The 27,127-nt window shown below is 45.8% G+C and overlaps 1 protein-coding gene across 2 annotated transcripts in view; it reads left to right on the top strand.

Moving 5' to 3' along the window:
- LAMC2 (laminin subunit gamma 2) overlaps nucleotides 1-27,127 on the top strand; it is a 57,904-nt gene that overhangs the window by 7,571 nt on the left and 23,206 nt on the right. For both annotated transcript variants that reach the window (XM_043568015.1, XM_043568017.1), the window contains 3 exons: nucleotides 13,067-13,255; nucleotides 21,583-21,718; nucleotides 24,735-24,833. In XM_043568015.1, the coding sequence (XP_043423950.1) occupies nucleotides 13,067-13,255; nucleotides 21,583-21,718; nucleotides 24,735-24,833 (424 nt within the window). The remainder of the gene's footprint in view (nucleotides 1-13,066; nucleotides 13,256-21,582; nucleotides 21,719-24,734; nucleotides 24,834-27,127) is intronic.

The following is a 27,127-nucleotide window of genomic DNA, read 5'->3' as shown; positions in this document are numbered from 1 at the left end:
TAAAAAGTGGTTGGTCCCCTAAGAGACGTTAACTTAATTCATTCTTCTGACGTTAAGCGGTACAGTTTTAATTTACGGTTTTCAGATGGATTTTTTCAGAAAAGAATCTCTAAGGAAGCTTCTATAAATGCACTTCATATTTTCCCAACACTGTAAATGCACATGAATTACCATTTTGTTCTTTTGTCCAAACTGAGAACTGCTGTGGTGCACAGTAAGCATATGCATACCTAACCGGATTCAGCATTGTGAAGGGATGTAGAGACAGAAGAATCTATGGCTAATTTCCTTGTACAGAAGTATATTGTTCACGAAAGCAACGAAAGGTTTAAAAAGGAATTATTTGGTAACTTTTTAAAGGAGCCAACAAATGATTGAAAAACCATATTTAGTATGTATACTCTGAAAAGCATTTTCAGTACAAATCAGAATTTTTTAGCTTTTCTTTACCCAGACTCCTTATACATTTTTTTGTTCCTTTTGGTCCTCATTGCTTTAGGTGTCACCTCTAGCTGTCCTGAGCACTCTGTTTATTTCAGTTGATTCTTAAGAGGGCAGAGGATACCTTTTGTTGAGTCATGTGGAAATGCTCAATGAATACTGTACTCTGAAGTTAGTCAAATATGCTTTCCATATTGATGTTTTTCTTTATAGATGATTTCTTTTCAACATTTTTGGGACAGAGAGAGACAGAGCATGAACGGGGGAAGGGCAGAGAGAGAGGGAGACACAGAATCGGAAACAGGCTCCAGGCTCTGAGCCATCAGCCCAGAGCCTGACGCGGGGCTCGAACTCACGGACCGCAAGATCGTGACCTGGCTGAAGTCGGACGCTTAACCGACTGCACCACCCAGGCGCCCCTATAGATGATTTCTTAGAAATACAGAAAATTGCTATATATGGGGGCAGAAGAGTGTGGGTTTACATAGCAGTATTGGATATTTGCATATGGAATGCTTACCACGCACACTCACTGAGCTTCCATACTGAGGCTGACACTTGTGGTCTCGGAGTAGAGCCCTTGTAGGTGGCAGGTGCAAGGAAAGGGGAGACTCCTCTGTATCTTGTGTCCTAATCTCTTCTTCTCTTTCACCTTTGAACTCAGACTGAGCCTCCTCCTATACCCTGAACTCCTTTGCTAGTTAGATGAAAATTGGTGTCCCCAACCTCCCTATTGGCTGGGATGTGCTTTCCCTCTCCCTGCTGTCTGCCTGGACCCTAGTGGGGGATTAGGGGAAGACATCTCCAGGTGTGGTCTCCTGGTGTATGCCTTACCAGGTGGAGTATCTGCGGTCCATGTGTGTCGTTTCCACATCTAGGTTGTAATAGAATATGCTATGAACTCAGTGAAACTAGGTGACTCCTTTTAAGTCATAATCATTCCAAAGGAAAATGTGGTGACCAGAGTTTGACTCTTGATGACTTTGGACTATTAAGAGTTCAAAAGATTGGTCCATAATTCTAACATCCCAAATTGCCCATGTGATTAGAACACCTGAAGTGTTCCTCTCCTTAGGGCACTTCTTGGTGCAGACTTACACCTGCTTGGGCATTTACATACCCTGAGAAGCAAACAGGCAGGATACACATCAGTGGTTCTGGCTCTGTTGGCTTAAAAGGCAGCTGTGAAAAATATGAGAGGAAAAAACTGAGTTCAATTAAAAGACTCTTCATGAGGGAAGTGCCATTTTGATTTTTTATTTTAATTAGAAAACATATTGTGACATGCCTTAAAAAGATAAGACTGGAAGCAGACATTCACACATTAATCCACAACATTTCAAGATTAAACGAAGAAATGTTCAGACTTTGTTTTAAAGTATTCACCCAACCTGAGAAACATATTAAATCTTGGAAAGAAAAATCTCATGTAGGAGGCTTTAAAACTAGAAAATACTTAAGAGCATTTTCATCATCACATGTAAGTACAATATGGTAAAAATACCATGTCATGTTGAGCATTTCAGGTTTGGAGACTTTGATTTTTGCAAATAGGATGATAGCTACAAGTGCCTTTGGTATCTACCTCACTGATAGATGTCAGATTGATCTTGCTTTGGACTTCATATGTAATGTTCAATTTGAATATGTGTAAAAATAACAAAGAATACATTAGAATAGATGGCTATTTAAAGGACACTTTCAAAGTGCCTGGATGGCTCAGTTGGTCAGGTGTCCAACTCTTGATTTTGGCTCAGGTCTTGATCTCAGGGTGGTGGGATTGAGCCCCACGTTGGGCTCCATGCTGAACATAGAGGCTGCTTGAGATTCTCTCTCTCTCTCCCCCACCCCCACCCCCTCTGTCCCCTCTCCTTTGCTCACATATTCTCAAATAATTAATAAAGGACACTTTCAATAATTGCTTTTGTTCTGAAGATAAGCATTTGCTGAGTTGTTTTCTTTTTTAATCTGAGTATACTATTCTCAAGATTCATTTCGTTCACTGTTTTCAGTCTAGCTCTTTACATTTGGATTTCCTATTAAAGAGCCTCATTGCAAGTGACTTCTTAGAGGTGATGGCAGCTATCTTTGAGCATAAAAGTGTCAGTTTACAGGAGGCCAGTTTTTTGACTCGGAGGAAGGAAATAATATTCAATTGGACAATGGAGGCTTAATTTTTTGCATAACTGCTTTGGACAAACAAGAGAGAACATGGTGGTTGCCAATGTTAGCCCCAACTCACCTCTCCCCACCATGATGCTTTTCCTTCACAAAAGAACTTTAAAAAGCTGAGGAAGCAAAGACAAAGTGAGGTATAAATGAAATGAATGGGAGAGAGGTGAAGATGTCCCAGTGAGGAGTGTTATATGAAATTAGGCTGGAGAAGTAGGTAGGGTTAGACCATAGAAGTATTTGTAGCAATGTCAAGGAGAATTATCAGAGTTGTAAGCAGAGAGGTATTGGTAGAATATATTTTGGTAAGGTTTTCCGACTGCTGGATGGAGGCAAGAGAAGTTGCTGGGAATTCAGTCAAGAAGTATTGTAGGCAAGAGGTGATAGGGGTTTGGTCTAGAAGGGCTACTGTGGACATTGACTTGGGTGAACGAGCTATTTAGTGGGTTATGTCAATAAAATTTGGTGTTGAATAGAATACGAGTAAGGAAGAATGACGGAGAACCTATAAAGAATAGCTTCCAGCATTGTGACTCGAACGGATGACAACTAGGAATTTGGTTTTAAACATTTTGTGTGAAAAGCTTGTGAGGCAACCAGCTGGACATGTAAAGCGGATGGCTGGTCTAGAGTTGACAATGAAGTTTGGTCCGGGAAGTACCTTGGCATACTGGTCAACAGCTATCATGGTTACCTAAGCCCTTGGCTGGGATGGGCAAGTCCCAGAGGGAGGCCTCGTGGAGACTCAGGGCTGAGCCTGGAATAACCCCAACATTTAGAGTTAGTGTAAGGAGAGGAGCCACAAAGACTTGGGTAGGGGTGGGGGGACAAGGTCAGAAGCCAAGAGGAAATCTGACAGTATGGTCTTCTAGTGTCCAAGGGAAGACCATTTCAAAAGGGAAGGAGAGAAAAAGATGTGGTATCTTGGAAAAGGAATGAGGGGCACAAAATGCTGGGGAGACAGGGCTAAATAAGGAAGAGCACGGGTGCCATCTCTGTATGGACTCATCCACAGATCACGGGTAACACTTTCCAAACCTACTGCCCCGTAACTGAGTCAGCATTAGTGCCCGGAGCCCCTGAAGTGGAAGCGAGGGCGGCAGAGCTGTGGGCGAGGGCGGCCAGCACACGCTGCCAGGTTCAAACACGACACTCAGATTCCTAGCCCCTGAGATCTTCCCTTGCGCCCGCCAAGTGCACCCTGCCTGTCAAGGCTGCCCCACCACTGCAAACTGATCTCCTGGTCTCAGGCAGGCCGTACCTCAGGCCCCTCCGCCCACCTGGCTCTGGCCTTGCTGCCCTTGGAGAGGGCAGGCTGGGTGTCACTGCAGCCCAGGGGTCTGGGACCACCAGTGCAGAGGTGGCCTGGAGGCAGTAATAGTTCCTCTGGTGTGAGAGCAACCAGAAGGTCTCAGCCACTCCTTCTAAGTGAACGGATCACCTTTCCTTTCTCTCTGTTCCCATCTCACCCTCCATTTTTTTGATTGAAACATTAGCTTTTTATACTTACACTGAATGCCACATGTAGACAACGCAAATCTGGTGTGTTGAGAAAATTTCATATCGGGTCTCTGGACTCCTGGGAGATTTCTGTACTTTCAGGTTTGTTGGTTTTTTGTTGTTGTTGTTGTTGTTTTTTTTACTTTTCTTAGAGTCAGACTGCCTCCCTCCCATCCATCCATCCACCCACCCATCACAGTCCTGTGCCCTGTGTTATGTCCCATGTGGATACAAACGTAGAAAACGTTATGGAGGAAGTCAGTCATACACAAATAGTGAAGACAGGACAGAAGGTGAGAAGTACCAGGATGGAGGCGAGGATGAAGTCCCGTGGGCATTCAGAGGAGGGAGAAGCTGTAGAAGGGCCATCGGGGGCCCTGCACGATATCATTTATGCTCTTTAAAAGATCAGCCTGTGGCTGTGTGGATTTAGAGAGGTGGAGGCAGGTAGCGCTCCTGGCAAAGGAAGTGGCAAGCCTGGAGGCCTGAGGTGGGAAGGAGGTGGTGCTTCCCAGAGTTCATGCAGAGGTCTGTGTGTTGGAGCCCAGCAAACAAGAGAGAGAAAGAGGAATGCGGTAAAGTTGGAGACATTGGCAGGGCCAAATCTTCAGGGTTTGGAAAGGAGCTTGGATTTTTTAATTTGTTGTTACTTGTGAGAGCACTAAAAAGCACGATGATCCCATACGCTGTACAGAGGATGGAAATTAGATCACCTCGGTGAAAAGCTGAGCATGTTTTTCAGCTTCGAACAATAGAAAAGACCTGCTTATACACAAATGATCAGATTGGCGCCAAGTTGTTAAACTTTCTCGTAATTGCTCACAGTGTGTCCTACGGGGAACTTAAAATGAGGTCTTGATGAACAGCAGCTGCTGATGCTGATTATTCCAAGGCTTTGCCACAGTGCAAACCTAGGAAGTACCTGTATTTTCAGTTTCCTTTCATTCTCCTAAGGATGCAGCTTGGAAACAGCCTTTGCCCCGTGCTTCCTGTCCGGACCTGTCGGAGCTGTGTGTTTGAGCGAGGGTGGGAGCCTTCTGAAGTGAGCCTGAGGGGCTCTGCACACTTGCTCCATTGTTTGCAGAGTCTGGGGGAGTGTGGGTGGCTGTGCGCAGATCAGCCTGTGTCTGGCAGCCTGGAGGGCTCCTCTAAGAAGCACCTTGAGGGTCAGCAACTGTATGCTATTATAGTGATTATTATAATAAATACTTAAGTGCCAAAGAAGCAGCAACAGAGAGGAAGACACAAAAACCACCCACACTTTACTAGACTGAAAGAAATATGTGAAAATCTGAGTAAAATAACTTGGTTTCACGTGTGTTTACACAGGGCTTGAGGTCAACTTGACGAATTTTATTGCTGTAGCTGTGGAGAGATGCCTGGCTGACAGAGACCAGGATTTCCGGGAGCTGGAGTGCAGGACAGAGAGCGAAAAGGACAGAACTTTGCAGAGATGTCTCTAGCTTGGAAAGAGTACGGGACAAATGAGGAGTTAAATAAGAGTAACAATGGAACCTGGCACCTAGGATACGGACTTCAGTGAAAAAGGGAGAAAAAAAACTGCTTGTCTTGATTCCTAGATCCTGTAAGGCTTTGGGTCTGTTCAGGGTCTGAGAGGAACTTGTTTATTTTTTCTGCTGCAGTGATAAATTAGCACCAGGTCCCAGACCCATGCCTGTCCATAGTGAAATGAGAAAAACATGGATAATGTGAGAAGTATTTGACAAAGCCCAATATATATATTATCTACATATATATCTTATGTGACAAAATAAAACATCGGCAGCTCCTTTTGAAATCATGCTGGCTTATGATGTCCCAGGATGCAGACATCCAGTGTGGCCTCTGTCAGGAATGATTTTTATTCATTTTTTTTAAATGTTAGTTTATTTTTGAGAGCGCGCATGTGTGTGCAAGCAGGGAAGGTGCAGAGAGGGGGGAGGGACAGAGGATCCGAAGCCAGCTCCATGATGACAGCAGAGAGCCCAATGTGGGGCTTGAACTCACGAAACACGAGATCACAACTTGAACCACCCAGGCGCCCCATGAAGTGATCTTTGTTCAACAAGTGAAATGGAAGTACATCTCAGTGACCAAGGACAGAAGGAGGAGGGGGGAAAAGGAGTAAGAACCAGTAAGACAAAAATCTACCAATGAGGTACTTGGAAAAGAAAGATTTATCAGGAGAGGAAAAGAAAATACATAACAAAATGAGGTGAATAATTTGATACCTTTGGTGGGTAATTCATAATTGGTAAGGAAAACACCATGCCTGGTAGATAAGCCGACAAAGCTCATGAACAGACCAGCCTCAAAATAGAGAAGTAAACCAGGGGCACCGGGCTGGCTCAGTTGGTGGAGCGTGCGACTCAACCTCAAGGTTGTGGGTTCAAGCCCCACATTGGGTGTAGAGATTAAAAAAAAAAAAAATCTTAAAAAAGTAAATCAGCTATGTCACTTTCACTTTGTCACCTCCCCCTCCCACCCCACAACTTCCTGTTTCCTTTCACTGCTTTATGTATTTCTCCTTGACAAATATCACTATCCAAATATTCTCTGTATTACTTATTTTTTCCCCCCTCCTCACATGAGAACTTCATGAGGGCTGGGACATCTATTGGTTTTGTTTACCACTGTATCCATACTAGATACTCCATATGTATTTGTTGAGCGAATGGACCCTTGATAAATGCTTCCCAGGCAACTTAGGAAATGTCCAAAACCTCCATCTTTATACTTTCATTGCTTGTTTTTTTTAACGATTATAATTTTTTGAGAGCACGCACATGCAGCACGTGCATGAGCAGGGGAGGGGCAGAGAGAGAGGGGGAGACACAGAATCTGAAGCAAGCTCCAGGCTCTGAGCTGTCAGCACAGAACCTGACATGAGGCTCGAACTCACACATTGTGAGATCATGACCTGAGCCAAAGTCAGATGCTTAACTGGCTGAGCCCCCAGGCACCCTTCATTGCTTGCTTTTCTGTCAAGATGCCCTGATGGACCAGACTTTAGCCTCTACTACAAAGCTGTAATCATGAAGACAGCATGGTATTGGCACAAAAGCAGACACATAGACCAATGGAATAGAATAGGAACCCCAGAACTAGACCCACAAACGTATGGCCAACTAGTATCTTTGACAAAGCAGGAAAGAATATCCAATGGGAAAAAGAGTCTCTTTAATGGTGCTGGGAGAACTGGACAGCAACATGCAGAAGATTGAAACTAGATCACTTTCTTACACCATTCACAAAAATAAACCCAAAATGGATAAAGGATCTGAATGTGAGACAGGAAACCATCAAAACCCTAGAGGAGAAAGCAGGAAAAGACCTCTCTGACCTCAGCCGTAGCAATTTCTTACTTGACACAACCCCAAAGGCAAGGGAATTAAAAGCAAAAATGAACTACTGGGACCTTATGAAGATAAAAAGCTTCTGCACAGCAAAGGAAACAACCAACAAAACTAAAAGGCAACCAACGGAATGGGAAAAGATATCTGCAAATGACATATCAGACAAAGGGCTAGTATCCAAAGTCTATAAAGAGCTCACCAAACTCCACACCCGAAAAACAAATAACCCAGTGAAGAAATGGGCAGAAAACATGAATAGACACTTCTCTAAAGAAGACATCCAGATGGCCAACAGGCACATGAAAAGATGCTCAACGTCACTCCTCATCAGGGAAACACAAATCAAAACCACACTCAGATATCACCTCACACCAGTCAGAGTGGCCAAGATGAACAAATCAGGAGACTATAGATGCTGGAGAGGATGTGGAGAAACAGGAACCCTCTTGCACTGTTGGTGGGAATGCAAACTGGTGCAGCCACTCTGGAAAACAGTGTGGAGGTTCCTCAGAAAATTAAAAATAGACCTACCCTATGACCCAGCAGTAGCACTGCTAGGAATTTACCCAAGGGATACAGGAGTACTGATGCATAGGGGCACTTGTACCCCAATGTTTATAGCAGCACTCTCAACAATAGCCAAATTGTGGAAAGAGCCTAAATGTCCATCAACTGATGAATGGATAAAGAAATTGTGGTTTATATACACAATGGAGTACTACGTGGCAATGAGAAGGAATGAAATATGGCCCTTTGTAGCAACGTAGATGGAACTGGAGAGTGTGATGCTAAGTGAAATAAGCCATACAGAGAAAGACAGATACCATATGGTTTCACTCTTATGTGGATCCTGAGAAACTTAACAGAAACCCATGGGGGAGGGGTAGGGAAAAAAAAAAAAAAAAAGAGTGGGAGAGAGCCAAAGCATAAGAGACTCTTAAAAACTGAGAACAAACTGAGGGTTGATGGGGGGTGGGAGGGAGGGTAGGGTAGGTGATGGGTATTGAAGAGGGCACCTTTTGGGATGAGCACTGGGTGTTGTATGGAAACCAGTTTGACAATAAATTTCATATATTAAAAAAAAAAAAAAAGATGCCCTGAAACTAGATAAACCATTTACGAAATTCGGAAGCATAGCAAAATTACAAAATAAAAATGAAGAAATAAGAGCTCTAGACAAACTTGAACAAGGCCAAATATAAAAGAAGTATAATAAATTTTTAGAGTTTAAAATGTAGCCAAGGCTTATATTTGGGTCTATTAACCTAAATAAGTCATTGCAGTAGAAGTTACCAAGGAAGGCTGTTTTCTGGACTGGTCTTCTGTAGAGAAAAGCATCCTTTCATGGAACAGGGAGGAGAGTGACTGCTAAATACTAATATTAGTATTTATATTTTTAAGGCATGTTAAGACATATGGGACACATGGAGTCCTTTCAATTTAGGAACCCCTGAGCTGTGTTTCTACAAGTTCGAGAATTTTCATTCATTTGTTCTTCAAACACACATCAAACCCCCACTACGACCAGGCCACTGTGCCATATACGAGGGCTTCATTTCTCCTTTTTCTAAAGCAGGACATGTGTTTTCTGCCTGTTAGAAGAGCAGAGATTTGCCCTTGGACATAGATTTATTTCAAACAAATATAAAAAAAATATTTTTTTGGCCAACATTTAAAAATCAGATTTCAGTGGTGCCTGGGTGGCTCAGTCGGTTAAGCATCTGACTTTGGCTCACGTCATGATCTCGTGGTCGTGGGTTCAAGTCCCACATCGGGCTCTGTGCCAACAGCTCAGAGCCTGGAGCCTGCTTCAGATTCTGTGTCTCCCCCTGCCCCTCCCCCTAGTCATGTGGTCTCTCTCCATCTCTCAAAAATGAATAAACGTTAAAAAAATTTTTAAATAAAAAAGATCAGATCTCCTACAGGGCCAGATTTCTGTTTTCTTTAGAGACCTGAGTGGAAATGCTGACCACAGTAGGCAGGATCCCCATGTGGCTACACTTGGCTGCTTTTCCTCTTAGCCCTGTTGGCAGAGTCCCCACTGCTCCCAGTCACCTCATTCCTAGCCGGGCAGTGCCCTTCAGCAACCAGCGTGCCCATGGTAGTGGTTAGGCAGAAATCGGTCACAGAATAAAAAGGACAAGCCTCAGGGTGCCTGGATGGTTCAGGCAGTTAAGCGTTTGAGACTCTTTTTGGCTTAGGTCGTGATCTTACCTGTTTGGTTTGTGAGATGAAGCCCCACAGCATGAAGCCTGCTTGGATTCTCTCTCTCCCTCCCCTCACTCTCTTTCTGCCCCTTCCCCTCCCCCACTTGCATTCATGCTCACACACAGTCTCAAAAAAAAAAAAGGACCAGGCTCAAGCTGTATGAGGCCCATTTTATTAAGCCAATTGCAAGAATATTCTGGAATTTCAAAACATTTCTTTCCCCCCCAGTAGTGAGAATGAGTAATAGTTTTAGGGAGGTTGGTCTAAATTTGGGAGATGATTTGAGACCATGTTTCAAAAGCATCAGCGACAAAAGGGGTCATCTCATGCAAGAGGAGCAAAGTCTCTACCCTCCTTCTCTGGGGGTGAAGGTTCAGAAGACTCAATATTAAGCTAAAGTGCAGTGCAGCTAAGGGTCGAGCTCAGTGCAGCTTGGAAACCTCAAAGTCCTGCAGGCAGGGCTGGGGAACATCTTCATGAGGTTCTCACACGATGCAGACATAGGAGGCCTATACACTCCCCGACACAAGGCCTACTTGGCCCTACCCAGTCAGCACAACCTTGGGCTTTCATGGAAACCTCAGTGAGAGAGGAGGGGGATTTGGCAGTGAGCAAGTTCCAGAGCAGAGTTGCTGGCTGAAGATCCCCCTTGCTCAAACTGTAATGTATCTCTGCAGAAGGCTGGGGGATTTAAAGGGAGAACACAGTTTTTTCAGAGTAGAGCCTGACAGGAGAGAGGACAGAAGGGGAGGGAGGCATTAAACACCAGATTATAACAAGGGTGTCTATTTTTGAAATAGTGTTCTAAATATATCATGAGCCATCCTTATAAAGTTAACGATTACCAGCAGAAAGTTTGTTCTGGGTCAGAAAGGCACAGTGAAAATTTTGTAATTGTCTTGAGACTGCCCTCAAGAGGCACCCAGGACAGAAAGGGCATTGGCACACTGCGTGATCCAGGCGACTGACCTCACACAAGGGTCGTTGGCTGAATTTAGCGCTTATACACGCCTAAGGATGTTCTCAGCAATTTCACAGCACGTGACAGCTGTGTGGCACATCTGTTCGGGATCCAAAAAATCAGTTACACAAGCATTCACTGGGGAAGATTGGAGTTGGCACCCATTCTGCAAAGAGAGCCGGGAGTCTGAATTGAGTGCAAGCTTAACACGCTAAGTTTAACGAAATGCAAAACTGCGTCCATGGAATTCTAACACCCAGTTGTGTTGCATGCTGAGCTAGTCAAACCACACTTGGAGGACTGTGATAAATTCAGGCCCTTTTAAGAAAGACATTGGGAAATCAGTATGTTCCTTGGAGGACAGTCAAGAAGAATCTAGAAATCATCCCATGGGAAATGGTTGAAAGGCATGGAGGTGACAGGCCTCCAGTTTAACCAGAAGGAGAGAAGGCTAGAGAGGGAGATAGGATAGCTGTCTTCAGACAGTCAAAGCCCCGGCTGTCACAGTGCTTGTAAACATGTTTGAAACAAAGTGATAAGTAAATGAAGACCACAGTAGGTGTGCGTGTGTTTTCCAAGGAAGAGCAAGAACACATAGTAAAAATTACAGGGAGGGAGGCAGAGTTAAAACTCCTGAAAAAGTAATCTGGAACAACCAGTGCGGTCTGTGGCGGGACAGGATTTATGTAGGGGCTGAATGAGCCTTTGTGAGGGATTTCTAGGAGGAACGGCTACCTGCAGTGGTAACCAGGTTCTCAAGAAGCGGGGGTGGGGTGGGGGGTGAAGGCTTTGTGGTTGGACACACTTAGGAGCAAATTGTATGGTTGTCATTTAGCTGTGTGACTTTAAGCAAGATATCCAGCATTAGGTTCTTCATCCGGTCAATGGGGACAAGACCACTCGTGCTGATGTGTTCTTGTGAGAAGTAACTGAGCTGATATGTGTGAGGTGCTAGAGACGGCATGGGCTCTGGAGAGACGTGTGTGGTAAGAAGTCGCTTCAGAAGCTCATCAGGTTTACTTAGTCCCCTTTGTGCCTTCAGAGCCCTGACATGGCCTGCACAGGGCAGCTGTTCAGCACGTGCGATGGCTTTTTTTTTTTTTAATCAGTGCTCTGGGTAAGTCGTGGCCCTAGGCAGTTCTAGAAGTGGACTCTTATTGAGGCCACGTGGCCAATGGACAATGTGCCTGGTGGAAAGAAAATGAGGTCTGGCATCAGACACAGGTTCCAACCCTAGCTCTCCACTGGGTCAAATTACTTAACCTTTCTGAAATGCATTTTACTCCTCTGAGGCGATGCCTGTCTTGTGTGAGTGAATTAGCAGGTGTGAAGGGCTTGGTATTCTTTTCTCATTGGGATCCTCTCAACAGTCCAGGGAGGCAGGTAATTCCTTTTACATTTATAAGAAATAAGGTTCAGAGAGTTGAAGAGATTTGCCACCAAAAATAGAACTAGTACTGATTTGGTCCAATTCTTTTAACCTCAAGGCTTATCATCTTTGTCTTCTCAGTTGTGACAAACATTTTTTAGAGTCTGCTGTGTGCCAGGAGTTATGTGGAGTATTTCCACGTTTCCTCATTGACTTTTAGGTCCCCCATGGAGAGGTCGCTCAATGGGGTAAACTTTCCTAGACATTTGGGAAAGTTGATTCTTCATGGGACTCTGGTTCCCGTTGGCACCTGGCTCTGGGAGGGACACTCAAGGCACAGTGAAGGGCAGAAGGAGATTCCTGTCCAGACAGTCACATTAGCTCCTCAGCCTTGACCATCACAGGAGGGACAGCTATCGTGGATCTTGAACAGAGGACGCCGTCAGCTGTTGGGACAGCTGTGCCAGAGCGCACCCGCTGGCAGTCCTCAGGTTTCTCTAGCCGGTAGACTTGTTCTATGGGATTGCGCAGGGCTGTAAAAATGAATTCTTTGCAAATTTAAATCAGGAATTTGTACATAAAAATACATAACGAAGGGTGCCTGGGTGGCTCAGTTAAGTGTGCAACTTCGCCTTGGGTCATGATCTCACGGTTCAAGGGTTCGAGCCTCACATTGGGCTCTGCACGGACAGCTCGGAGCCTGCTTCAGATTCTGTGTCTCCCTCCCTCTCTGCCCCTCCCCTGCTCACACTCTGGGTCTCTCTCAAAAATAAACATTAAAAAAAAATACATAACGTAAGATTTTTGGTGTCTCTTGAGGAATGGGACAGTCGGGCAACCCTGAGCTCACGTTCTCCCTGACAGCAACCCCCCTGCCCCAGCATGCTGCTGCTCCCTTTGGGTGGGGCAGAGACTCTCCCAACCTTCCTTCGGCCCATGTCATCCTTACCTTACTCCAAGTAGCTGGCATGAATATTTAGTACCCTGCACATAGTTTACATTAATAGCATTGTCTCTGAGCTTTTTACTAGCGAGGTCTTTTTTTTCCCCCATCCCTAGTCTGTGATTGCAGTGGGAAGTCCAGCCAATGCGTCTTTGATCAGGAGCTTCACAGACAGACAGGCAACGGGTTCCGCTGCCTCAACTGCATTGACAACACCGATGGCGTTCACTGCGAGAGGTGCAAGGAGGGGTTCTACCGACAGAGAGAGAGGGATCGCTGCTTACCCTGCAACTGTAACCCCAGAGGTAATGTGCGACAGCAAGAACAGACCTGGAGGGTAGTATGCTGAGTGAGAGGAGTCAGACTGAGAAAGACAAACACCATATGATTCCACTCCTAAGCGGAATTAAAGAAAACCCACAAATGAGTAAACAAAAAAGCAGAATCAGGGGAGCCTGGCTGGCTCAGTCAGAAGAGTGGGCGACTCTTGATCTTGGGGTGGCAAGTTTGAGCCTCATGTTGGGTGTAGACATTAAATAAATTTTTAAAAAGGGGGGGTGCAGAATCAGACCTATACAGAGAACCAACCAATGGTTGCCAGAAGGGAGGGGAGGTGGGGGGGATGGGCAAAATAGGTGCAGGGGAGAGGGAATACAGTGATATTGTCCTATGGTGACAGGTAGTAGCTACACTCGTGGGGAACACAGCATGACCTACATAGATGTTGAATCACTGCGTTGTACACCTGAAACTAACGTAACCTTGTGTGTTGACTATGCTTAAAAAAAAAAAAAAAAAAAAGTAGTTGGGGGAAAGGCAAATAGAGAGAGAGAGGGGGAGGGGGAAGGAAGAGAGAAGCCAGGAAGGCAAGAGAGTGGTGTTCAACATCTAGAACAATTGGGAATCTACTAGACACTGGTAGTGTAGTGTCTTAGCATTTCTATCTGAAAGGCAACACATTTTTCTGTCTTAAGTCTGGGTTGTAGGAATCAGCTAGAGTCTTTAGGACACAGTTGGCTTGAATTCTAGTAGCAAGAGGCCCATGATTACTTTCCCTGGCAGATGACAGTTTGGCCCAGGGACAAAGGAAGCTTTGTAGGCTTCCAGTGCATCCATAGCAATGCCTTTGACCAACCTCTCGAAAAATAAAGGGATAGGAAAATCTGTTTCTGGTGCTATGGTAGGTGCTAGCAATATAAAGTTGTATTAGTCCAAGAGACACCCTGATTAATAGGCAGATTAGAGGGGCGCCTGGGTGGCTCAGTTGGTTAAGCATCCTCCTCTCGATTTCTGCTCAGGTCAGGATCTCAGGGTCATGACCTCAGGGTTGTGAGATCCCACTGAGCACGGAGTCTGCTTAAGAGTCTCCCTCTCTGCCCCTCCCCCACTCTTTCTCTCTCTCTCTCAAAAAAAAAAAAAAAAAAGGCAGATTAGAGTCTTTGATGGGTTTGTTCACAAAAGAAAATACAATCAATAAATAGGAAATACCTACAAGATGGCTGGTTCATAGCAGGAATCCTTTGTTTTTTAAAACATGTCGCCCAGTGCTGTATTCGCACAGCTGTGGGTAGTTCTTGCCTACACAGATGTACATGTTGTGCTATATTCATCATGGACAGTAAAGACAAGTTAGTACATAGAAAAGGAGAGACCAGTAGTTCTGTTAAAGAAGTTGAGGTTTTTTAGAATACCTTGTCTATTATCTTTTTTGGAAATATGTTTCTCTTCTCTGTTTGAAAGTGTTAGTGCGCTTAATGGGTATAAACAGCTTAATGAACATAAAAATGGGCAGGTTTTGGTCTAGCCAGGAGATGCCGGTAGAGTGTGCTGGAGAGTATTACAGAACACTGGGGATGACCCCAGGCTGATGCAGACCCAAATTCCAGCAAACACTCCCCAGTTCACCAAACTTACGGTTATGGTGTGTTTGAGTCCAATTTGCTCAGCTTTGTGGCACAGGGTCAACATCCAGAATCTTTTGGATTTAGCAATTCTTGTGAATTAAAGAACTTCATAAAGAAAAATTAAAAGTTATTCCATGTTAGTGGGCATTCAACCCTTCTGAAAAGCCCAGAACCCTTTAGGATATGCAGCTTCATTGTGAGTCACTGGAGTTGTGTCATCCCAGCAAGACGATCAGCGAGAATGTAATTAGAAACTTAATTAACTTAGCTGGAGAGCCTGGCCTGAAGACAAGGTTATTAGTCCGTACAGTAGACAAGGAGGCTGCCGCGTGGCTGAGAGATGGTAATGAAGGATTTGCCGCACCATCTCTTTTTCACTCGAGTCCATTGCTCGCCCAGCATCCATGAGCCTGGCTTTTTCTTTGCCTTTGGGGAGTATACATCCCAGGCTCAGTGTGAACATCTTGGTAGACAGAGGAGGAGCCCAACAATGAGTTATAGCTTATATGATCGCTAACATGCATTACCCACTTTCTCTGTGCCAGGCACTTTGCTAGATGCTTTCATCCAGCAATTAATTTAATCTTCACACATAACCATATGAAGAGGGTGCTATTATTATGTCTTTTTACGGATGAGGTGGCAGGGCCTTAGAGAGGGGGGTGAAGAAGTTTGTTGAAGATTGTGTAGCTAGGTGGCCAGCCCCAGGTGCACTGACATCAAAGATGGTAATGTAAAGACTAGTGGTGGGTTTTGGAGCCAGAGAGCCTGGGTTCAAATCTTGGTACTTCCGCTTCTGCTATGTCATTCCAGGCATGTCCCTTCACCGCTTGCTGCCCCTGTGTCCCCATCTGTAGAAGGGGGACATCATGCTCTTCCCACCACAGGATTGTGTGAGAATTGTGTTAAGCACGTGGTAGACAATGCAGTAAATTATAGTTGATTTTTCTTTTTTTTTTAATTAGGACAGATCAGTGTGGCAGTTTCCTGGGACACCGGCTTTTTTTAAGTTACATTCTACTTTAGAAGGAATGCTGTCAAGGCCATATATTTGGTCTGAAACTATTAGCATTTTATTTTCTTATTAATATCCTGAAATTGACAGTGAACTTTTCAAATGTCTTTTTTTTAAATTTTTTTTTCAACGTTTTTTATTTATTTTTGGGACAGAGAGAGACAGAGCATGAACGGGGGAGGGGCAGAGAGAGAGGGAGACACAGAATCGGAAACAGGCTCCAGGCTCTGAGCCATCAGCCCAGAGCCCGACGCGGGGCTCGAACTCACAGACCGCGAGATCGTGACCTGGCTGAAGTCGGACGCTTAACCGACTGCGCCACCCAGGCGCCCCTCAAATGTCTTTTAAAGAGTGGGGAAAGAGAGGCCTAGAGGAGCTGATGGCCTCCAGTCCTCTAACAAGCAATTGCAAAAGCTAAAGTTATAATCCAGAGTTCTGATGGAGAACTATTCTCTTATTCCTTCCATATGAACAAATAAAGCATCAGAATGCTGTTCTTTTATCCCCAACATCAGACAATTAGATGTCCAGGAAAAGCTTCATGGATCTTATTTCCTAAGATCTGGGTAGCGCTTTATATTTTTCCAGAATATTTTTATAGGCTATATCTTCTTCAGTGTTCATAACAACTTGACAACCTGCAGGTGTTAGCACGCTCCACCCACCGTTATGGACATGAAGAAGGGGACGTTCCAGAGTCTGACCTGCAAGCCTGAGTGGCATGTTAGTGACAGAGACGGTTCCCACCCTGTGCTGTCTCCCACGACACTGTGGCTGCCCAGATTCCTAGCCCAGTGGCACAAATTTAATTCCCTATGGGATTTCTCAGTCTCCCAATCAGCCAGAAAATATGCATCACCTACAAGGGAATTTATCATATATTCAATCTCAAAATGAAGAACACACCTTACCAAAAAATGCAATCATTCCATGTATGGCGAATGAAGCCAACAGCATCAGTAATCCCCAAAGTGGTCACAGATTTTGGATGTCACATCAGTTTCTCATAAATATAGCAGCCAGGCTTATTTTTAGGTGATGACTTTGTGGGTTCAGCAACAGGGCTGAGTTCTCCTCAACTCTTATAACCACGTGTGTAAAAGCCCTGAAAACCTTTTGCAAATATTTTGAAATTCACTGTACATACATGTGGTTTTTTCTTTCAATGACACCTAAATTCTTGAGACCTGTATGGACATCAAGGATACTGGCCTTGTTCTATTATTATTTACATATTTATGATCCGGACAATGGATTACTCATAATACAACATCTTGGTTATTATTGAAAACATGCCTTAATTTTTCTTAAGGTTTTATTTGAGAGAGAGAGAGAGAGAGAGAGAGAGAGAGAGAGAGAGAGAGAGAGGCAGGCAGAGGCAGACACAGAATCCGAAGTGGGACTTGAACTCATGAACCGTGAGATCATGACCTAAGCCAAAGTCGGACATTTAACTGAGCCACCCAGGTGTCCCAAAACAGGTCTTAAATAACTTATAATTCTTAAATTCTTGTTACTTTAAAATACAAGTGTGTGTGTGTGTGTGTGTGTGTATGTATAAAGGGTTCTCAAACGGACATACCCTCTTGTTTACTATTTATCAAAAAAATTTAACATTTTTGAGACAAACACAGCACAAGCAGGGGAGGGGCAGAGACAGACAGACAGACAGACAGACAGGCAGACAGACACAGACACACAGAATCCAAAGCAGGCTCCAGGCTCCAAACTGTCAGCACAGAGCCTGACGCAGGGCTCAAACCCATGAACAGTGAGATCATGACCTGAGCTGAAGTCGGACGCTCAACTGACTGAGCCACCCAGGTGCCCTTAATTTGCTATTTTTTAAATAGTAATCATTTTATTTATTTTTTTAAATTTTTTTTAACGTTTATTTTTGACACAGAGAGAGAGCATGAACGGGGAAGGGGCAGAGAGAGAGGGAGACACAGAATCGGAAGCAGGCTCCAGGCTCTGAGCCATCAGCCCAGAGCCCGACGCGGGGCTCGAACTCACGGACCGCGAGATCGTGACCTGAGCTGAAGTCGGACGCTTAACCGACTGAGCCACCCAGACACCCCAATAGTAATCATTTTAGAATAACTTCTTGAACCCTCAGATGCACAGAAACTATATAAGCCCTAAAAGAGCTTATTGGGACACAAAACAGGAGGCTATTTTGTTCTTTCAACCCAGTTATTCACAATCCCTAAAAGCAACTCACAATGTAGGAATTGGGACAAGGGTTTTTATTTTAATGAGAAACTTTGAAAACCCAGTGCTATTATTTTGGCAGTTTTAGAATGTGAAATAAAGTAGTCACTTTCACAGTAAGGACCCGTGCACATGTCTGTGTCAAGGTTTGCGGGAGGCCTTGAGATAGCAGCGTAAACTACATTCTTCCAGTGCCCATTACATGTGAGACACTAAATTAGGCCTTTATATATTTTAGTTCAAAGTCTTGCAACAGCTCCATGAGGCATAGGCTGTTACCCTCACTTAAAATAAGCGATGAGTAAGCAGTTTCCCCAAGGACACAGAGCTAAGTGGCAGAGCTGGTTTTGAAGGGAGAGTTGTTGGATTTCAAAGTCTGGGCACTTTGACCTCCAGTTTCTAGAGCAGAATTCTCTAGATAATGTCCTGTAGAGCACAGTGTTCAAGATAATAGATGTGGCCTGTAAGAATGTCAAATAATGGTTGGAAACACTGGCCTTAAGAGTTAAACAAGCGTCATGCCTACTGAATGAAGTTATAAGTCTCTGAAAGGCCTAGAATGTACCATTTCCCGAACTCTTTTGAACACAGAATGCCTTTTTCATGAGAGCATTAATTTCCCTCAGAACAGTGTTTTGTAGAATAACCATTTTGGTCTATGCACAGGCCAGAGTCCAAAGCAAAGTACAGTCTTTTCCATTTTCTAAGAATAACTCATTTCTGAAAAATTACTGCAGGGAGAATTTAAAAAAATTTTTTCACATTTATTTTTGAGAGAAAGACAGCACAAGTGGGGGAGGGGCAGAGAGAGAGACTGAGACACAGAATCTGAAGCAGGCTCCATGCTATGAGCTGTCAGCACAGAGCCTGACCTGGGGCTCGAACCCACAAACTGTGAGATCATGACCTGAGCCGAAATGGACGCCCAACCGATGGAGCCACCCAGGCACCCCTGCAGGGAGAATGGTCTTAAGTCAAAAGCGTGATTTCCATAAATTGGAATGGAGAAAAAAAATGTGTTTCTGAACCCATCAACACCCATTTGTGTTAAACCAAGAAAACAATTAATTGTATTAAAGAGATGTCTTGGGGCTCCTGAGTGGCTCAGGACTTCGGCTCAGGTCATGATCTCACCATTTGTGGGTTTGAGCCCTGCGTCAGGCTCTGTCCTGACAGTTTGGAGCCTGGAGCCTGCTTTGGATTCCGTCTCTCCCTTTCTCTCTCTCTGCCCCTCCCCTGCTCGCATTCTGTCTCTCAAAAATAAACGTTGAGTTTTTTTTTTTTTTTAAATAAAGAGGGATGTCTCCTGTTGAATGTTACTTATCAGAGCATAATTCAAAAAGCAGCTTTCCTTCCTAGCTGTGTTGGCTGACAGCTTGTAGAGTAGAAGGGCCCCTTCAAGCTTTACAGAGTTGACCTGGGGTCTTCCACCAGCTCTGAGTGTGACTGATGTTGTTCATGTTCCACAGGTGGCATAAAAAACCTTTATGGAGGTGCAGAGCCAATACCTTTATCGATTTGAATTGTATCTACCAGTGAATTAAAAATTCAAAGAATAACTGATTAGAAAGAAAGGAGCAACTGGTTAGTGTCCGGTCGGCTTGGTACCAACTACCACGGTCTGCTGTAGACAGGTGGATTATTTGATCATTCTGCCTGCACAGGGAAATCGTCAAGTAGGGGAGGTACACTTCTCACCACCTTCCTGCTCAGCTTTTGCTACCCTTGACCCTCTCCCAACAGCCCTGACCTTTCATGGCGTACATGGTTTCATCCGACAGATTTCTGGGCATCTCCTCTACAACGGGCTCTGTCCTGGGCACTGGGGACAGCAGGGAACACAGACTGAGGGAATCCTGAGGAAGCAGGACTATGGTAGTGGTGGGATGGAGATTTTAGATTTGGGGATCCAAGAAGATTTCACTAGAGAAGTAGTAGTAACTCAGGACTGGAGAGCCAAGGATGGGCCAATGAGGGGACGCTCTGGGGAAGGAGGGTTCCAGGCCAGGGGAGCAGCAGGTGCAGGTGCCTGAGGAGAGAAGCAGTCTGGCACGTTCTACCAGCAAGGCTGGGGGGCTGGGGGGCTGGGAGCGGAGGGAAGGAAGGAGAGGTTGAGTCTTGTGGGCCATGATATAGTTTGCATTTTATGCTGCTTACAGTGGAGAGCCACCAGAGGACTAAACAGATGAGTAATGTGATAGGAATTCCATTTTTAAATGTTTAATGTTTATTTTGAGAGAGGGAGAACACGCAAGTGGAAGGGAGGGGCAGGGGATGAGGGGCATGAGAGAATCCCAAGCAGGCTGTGTGCGGTCAGCCCAGAGCCTGACATGGGGCTCAAACCCATGAACTGTGAGATCATGACCTGAGCCAAAAATCAAGAGTCGGACACTTAACCAACTGAACCACCCATTTAAAAATAAATTCCGTTTTTTTTAATGTTTTATTTTTGAGAGACAGAGCATGAGCCGGGGCAGGGGGTGCAGAGACAGAGGGAGAGACAGAATCCGAAGCAGGCTCCAGGCTCCAAGCTGTCAGCACAGAGCTTGATGTAAGGCTTGAGCCCATGGAACTGTGAGATCATGACCTGAGCCGAAGCTGGATGCTTAACTGACTGAGCCACCCAGGCACCCCAAGATGAATTCCATTTTTAAAGGAGGATGAGAGGAAAGAAAGGAGACAAGGATGGAGGCCGGGAAGAGAGAGTGGGAGGCCGGGAAGAGAGAGTGGGAGGCCGGGAAGAGAGAGTGGGAGGCCGGGAAGAGAGAGTGGGAGGCCGGGAAGAGAGAGTGGGAGGCCGGGTCCTGGGAGAAAAGACAGAGGCTTGAACTGTGGCGGGGGAAGGGAAGGCAGTGAGAATGGAGAAGAGTCCGGCTTCCGTAGTGGCACATTTGCTGTCCTCAGCACCGGTCTCTCAGCAACTCTCAGTCTGAGAGGGCCCGCTGACCAGTACGAGCATGTCTGTACAAAACTGATCACATTACGATGCACAGGGAAGGGGAGATAGCACCAAGGATGAGAATGTCTTCTGCTCTGGGTAGGTACAGATTTTATATTAGGAAGCCTCTTCACACTCAAGAATCACACTGTTCAAGCATGGACACTTAAAATACAGCTTTTGCCTGCCAGGAATAAGGGAAGATGTTGCTCACTTTCTCTTTGAGGAGGCTGATGTGCTCTAATTTTCCCTCTTGAGATCTCCAGGATTCAACTTACAAGGCAGTGGCCTACACACTAATGTTCAAATCAGAACAGATACTAAGTAAAAATGCCTGCCTTCAAGAGTAATTTCCACTTCTTCGCCTGAAGAAGCCATCCTTGGCCGTGAAACCTTGCCCCAGTGGGTGGACATGTACTCAGACAACATGGAATTATTAGCAGCAGCAGGTGGTGGATATTCCTTGTGCTCCCACGGGGCCACACAGTTGTTTCCTAATGCCAAATAGATTAAGTATTTCCTTTTCTTCTTCCCTTTCCCCCCAACCCCGTCGGGTTACAGGTGCTCTCAGTGCTCGATGTGACAACTCTGGACGGTGCAGCTGTAAACCAGGTGTGACAGGAGACAGGTGTGACCGGTGTCTGCCAGGCTTCCACACACTCACCGATGCTGGGTGCACCCAGGACCAGAGGCCACTGTAAGCACCTGCACCCACTACTGCAGCTTCTGCCATGACTGATGACAATGACCGTGACATCAGTGGCCACTTTACTGAGTACTAACTGTGTGCCAAATGCTGCTTGAGGACTTCATGTGGGTTATGGCACATGATCCTCACAATAACCGTTGGAGGCTGGGATTAGCTCATGTTAAAGACAGAAATTTGCCCCCCCCAGGAGGTTAAGTTTGCCCAACATTACTGGTGAGGGTGGACTAATATTTAGGCCCAGAGTTTTGGCTCTGGAACCCACGATCTCCACCCTGAGGATTGCCCGCGGTTTAGATGAACCAGGATGGAGGTAAAGAGTCCTTCAGATTCTTACCTGGGACCCATTTCAACCCAACATGAACTGGGCTAGAGAAATTTTTCTGCACTATTTTATTCCTATAGTTTGAAGCGTCCTCCGTCCCTCTTCAGAGGCTTTTCTGGAAGAGGAGGGAGCACACATTATCAGTCACCTAAGCAGTCCACAGAGCTGCAGAGCCAGCAGACAGACACTAGGGGAAGGGGAGCTTGGCAGGGAAGCCATTAGCTAGGGGGTGCCCACAGAGGATCATTTCCCGTTTGCCCCCTTTTCCAGCACCTTGCCCACGGGAGAACGCCCTCCAGCCATGCTTGCACCGGCCTGGTGACCACTGTCCCAAGTTCTCTCACCCGTTGGGCCTCCACACAGACTGTTCTCTTCCAGCCTTCCCTGCCTCTTTTACATGGTCTTCAGAGACCCTTCCCTCAGTCCAGTGTCCCTTTGGAAATGCTTTATAAAATATGAAGTCGATCATATCATTTTGCTTGCAACCCTCCAGTAGCTCCCTTTCCCACTCCGAACGAGACGAACTTCTTATGCAGGCCCAGCAGGGCCCTACAACATCCTCTGCCCTCTGCGCCCTCAGCAGTGAGCTCTCCCTGGCTTTCTCACCCCTCTCTCTCCCCCTGGCCCCCTGCACTCCAGCCCTACCAGCCTGCCTTCCCTTCTTCAGAGGAGCTAAGCCAAGCGATCTTGGACCTGGCCTAGAGCATTCCCACTTCCTACAGGGCCACAGGGAGTTTCACAGGCTCTATCCTCACCTCATCCACTCTCCAGAGGCCTTTCCACCTTCTGTGTTCTGACCGTTGTTACTTCACATCCCTCATTTTCTTTACGTATTTGTCGGTCTCTCCCACTAGACTGGAAGCTCCATGTCGGCTTTGTCTTGTTCACTACTGCGTTCCCAGTGCCCAGAGCGGGGGGAGGCACACAGGCTGTGCTCCTGCTTGGCTCCAGCTGGCCTTATGCTCCACTGCCATCGTTGTTCAAGCTCTGCCCTGCCTTGAGACTCCTAGAGACCAGGACCCCATTTCTTAGTGTCTCTGGTGCTTAGCAACCACTAGATGTTGTATAATGTTTGTCAGAGGGTCCAGTTAGTCATGTGGTGGGGCTAAGGACGGGGGGGGGGGGGACCCTTGCAAGTGAAAGATCCACTTTCCCACACTGGGAAAGGGATCTTCAGGGTGCCTGACAGGACCTGGAATCTGATTGGATGAGAAATGTTAGGGGGTGAGGGGAGTCCAATCCAGGCTTGGGTAGGATTTGGATGGGATCAAAGGGAAGTCAGAAGAGGAACAGAACAGTAGGGAAAAGACAGCATACTTGGCTTTAGACCCACAATATAGGCACATATGACTATGTGCCCATCTGAGTGACACTAGTTACTAGCCAAAGCACTGGTCTGCACGAGACAGATTGCATCAAAATTAAATGGAAACATTGACTCCACTGAGAATGTCTTGCAAAAAAGGAAAAAAAACCACCACCAAACTCGGCAATTCCACTCCTAGAAATACACTCAAGAAATATGAAAACATCCATCTCTGCATAGAAACTTGTACACAAATGTTTGTAGCATTATTCATGATAGCTAAACCCAAATGTCCATCAGCTGTTGAATGGATAAACAAAATGTAGTCTATCCATATGACAGAACTGTATTCAGCCATAAAAAATTGATACCTGGATGAACCTTGAAAACATACTAAGTGAAAGAAGCCAAACACAAAAAGGCTGAAGATTGTAGGATTCCATTTACAGATAATGTTTAGAGCAGGCAGATCTATAGAGACAGCAGGTGGATTTGTGGTTGCCTGGGCTGGGGGGGGGGGGGGGGGCGGGGAGGAAGTGGAGGGTGATTGCTAAGGGCATAGGTTTTTTTGTTTGTTTGTTTGTTTGTTTTGAGTGATGGGAATGTTCTAAAATGGAGATGGTTGTATAATTCTGAGAACCTACTAATAGCCATTGAATTGTACATTAAAATTTTTTAAATGTTTTTGAGAGAGAGAGCGCGCACAAGGAAGGGGCAGAGAGAGAGAGAGAGAGAGACAGACAGACACACACACACACAGAATCTAAAAGCAGGCTCCAGGCTCTGAGCTGTTAGCAGAGCCCAGAGAGGGGCTCGAACCCACTAGCTGTGAGATCATGATCTGAGCCAAAGTTAGATGCTCAACCGACTGAGCTGCCCAGGCGCCCCTTCAGTTGTACATTTTAAATTGCATGGAATGAGAATTGTGTCTTGATAGGAGTATTAGCAAGAGAAAGAGCTATTAAATACAATACCAAGTAGATGGGATCAGTCCTGATGAAAGCAGTCATCACTGAATCAAGCAATAGAGAAGCAAAGGACGAGAAAGCGACTGAACCAAACAGCCAACCAAACCAAGCCAAACTACCCAGTTTAGTGATGAATTTGGTTCACATTCTGGCGCAATCCCCTTCTCTCCTTAGGGCTGGGTAGCAGACAGTTCACGGACTGGCTGTCGCCATCAGAGGAGCAGGAACACAGACAAATGAGCCCTTACGGGGTCTGCGAGAGATTAGCACCGATAAAGATGGCTGAGGGAGGCATCAGGGAAGATGAAAAACTTAAGTTGCTGACATTTGCTTGTGAGCCCCTGATCTTTAGGTGTGTGGTTGAGAAGCCCTTGGAAACACACCCCTCATTTTTTTCTTCTTTCCCAGAGACTCCAAGTGTGACTGCGAGCCAGCTGGCATCTCGGGGCCCTGTGACGAAGGCCGCTGCGTCTGCAAGCCAGCTGTCACCGGAGAGCGCTGTGATAGGTGTGTGTAGCCGTGGCCCTTCAGACACAGCAGGGAGGGAGAGTCCCCCGGCAACTAGCATGAGGCTTTATCCCCCGAGTATGGTTGTGGAAAAGGGACACTTAAATGCTGAGGACCTCGGTCCTGCCCTCTGTCCTCAAAAACTTGCCTTTTAAAAAGATACCACGGAGCCCCCGAGTCTCACTGGACTTTATGCTCTTGCCGTGGGCCCCTTCTGTCTGTTTACAAGGGCCGCAGAGGCACAGGGCCCCAGTGAGTCCCCTTGCCAGCTGACTCCGAATCCTAGGTGCTCCCATATAAGGTGGTATGCAGTGAGGTCACATGACTCCGCTGGGCCCCAGAAAAGACCTGGCCTAATCAAGCACGTTGGGAAAATGCTTGTAAGAGGAATTATCTCCATGTATGGCCATATAGAACCATCGTGTGCAGAAAAGGAGCCGCCCAGGGGCAGAACAGTGGTTACATGCACACACATGAGCCGGGAGACGTACGAGCCCGTTGGGCCCCAAGCCATGTTGGGGCAGGTGGCACAGTAAACAGCGATCCACCCTCAGTCGCTGCTTGCAAGATATTCCTTAAGGACAGACTTCCCAGACTTCTAAAACTCTTCTCTCCTTTAAGATTGTTGTGAGCTGAGTGCTGGGAGGCTGGCCCAAGAGGTAAAGGCGGTAAAGGCTTTCTTATTTCCTTAAAGTAAAGAAAGCAGTTCTTTGCCATTCTGACAATCACTTATACCTGGGCAGAGAAAATTCCAGATACATTCCCAGCTTGTGTTTTCAGGGAGTTCCTTGGGGCTGAGGTGGGGGTATGGAAAAGCGTGAAAAGAGGAGTCACTTGTTGAAAGGTTTTTAAGTTCGAAGTGTAGGACAGAAAAGCACGTACCATAAATGTCATCAGCATCACCAATTGATTCTAAGAGACCTTCACTAAAAATTTGCCATCTCGGGGCGCCTGGGTGGCGCAGTCGGTTAAGTGTCCGACTTCAGCCAGGTCACGATCTCACGGTATGTGAGTTCGAGCCCCGCCATCAGGCTCTGGGCTGATGGCTCAGAGCCTAGAGCCTGTTTCCGATTCTGTGTCTCCCTCTCTCCCTGCCCCTCCCCCGTTCATGCTCTGTCTCTCTCTGTCCCAAAAATAAATAAATGTTGAAAAAAAATTAAAAAAAAAAATTTGCCATCTCAACTGACGACACCCTCCCTTCTTTCTAGAAGTGACCACTCTTCCGACCTGCGTAATTGCTTCCTTCCTTTTCTTCATAAGTTATTACCCAAGTACATCCCTAAACACTGTTTAGTTTTGCCTGATTTCCCTCAGTTCCTTCCCCTCACTTTCTGTGCCCCTCCCTTCCTTCCAATCCCTTTTAACCTACAGGTTTCGCCCACAGAAACCATATTTTTTTTTAAGCCTTTGCTCTCTAGAGAAAAAAGAATGCTTACTTACAGCTGTTCTCTGAAGCATTTACTGTTCACACAGCCAACCTGCTTTTCTGTGATTTTGCACAATGAACAGACTCCCAACACAGGGTCCCATGGATCAGACCACATGACTTAGAGGCAGATGTACCTGGTTTGAATCTTGCCTCAATCACCTACCAGCTGTAGGACCTCGAACAAGTTTCTTAACCTCCCTGACCTGGGTGTCTTCATCTAAGAACATTGGAAATAAGTGCTACATAAATGATAGTTGAAACTATTATTTCATGTAGAAGGATGTAATTAATGCAAATGGAGAAACAAGTCCTCCCCAGTTTTTCCTTCTTCTGTGACCCCAACATCTGCAACTTGCCTGGTAGCTGTGGTCCTCAGAGAAGCTACTGGCAGGTGGGATGCCAGCCTACATCTTGCTTTTGTGGAGAGCCATCCTTCTTTGTCATACCTTCACCTGCCCCTTCCCCTGTGGGCCAGAGCCCAGGTTGAGGGGCAGGGATGGTGGGCAGCACCTGGTATTTCATGCGGGTCAGTACAGCTGAGGGGGTACTAGGGACCCGGGTGTTTGGCTTTCCTTGCCTGGCCTCCAACCTCCCACTCTTTTGCCTCCAAACACTTTCTCTAAGACAGGGCCAGCCCTACATACTCTTGCCCTGACTTTTTGTCCCGCTCATGTGGCCTCCACTCAATTCCTCAGCACGAATGGAAAAAAAAAAAAAAATCACTAAGTTCCCAGACCACCAAGTCCAATGTGATTCTGCTCTACCAGAGGGAAAGTGAATGTTCATGCTGTCTCAGTGGGCGGCTGTGATTGTCCATCAGGTTTGGGAGTGAGGGTGGTACGTGTAACTTAGGATTTCCTAGCTC

Source organism: Prionailurus bengalensis, chromosome E4 (assembly GCF_016509475.1).
Source record: "Prionailurus bengalensis isolate Pbe53 chromosome E4, Fcat_Pben_1.1_paternal_pri, whole genome shotgun sequence".
Lineage (NCBI taxonomy): Eukaryota > Metazoa > Chordata > Mammalia > Carnivora > Felidae > Prionailurus > Prionailurus bengalensis.
Note: the sequence above shows the minus strand (reverse complement) of the source record. Positions and strands in the feature narration are given on the sequence as shown.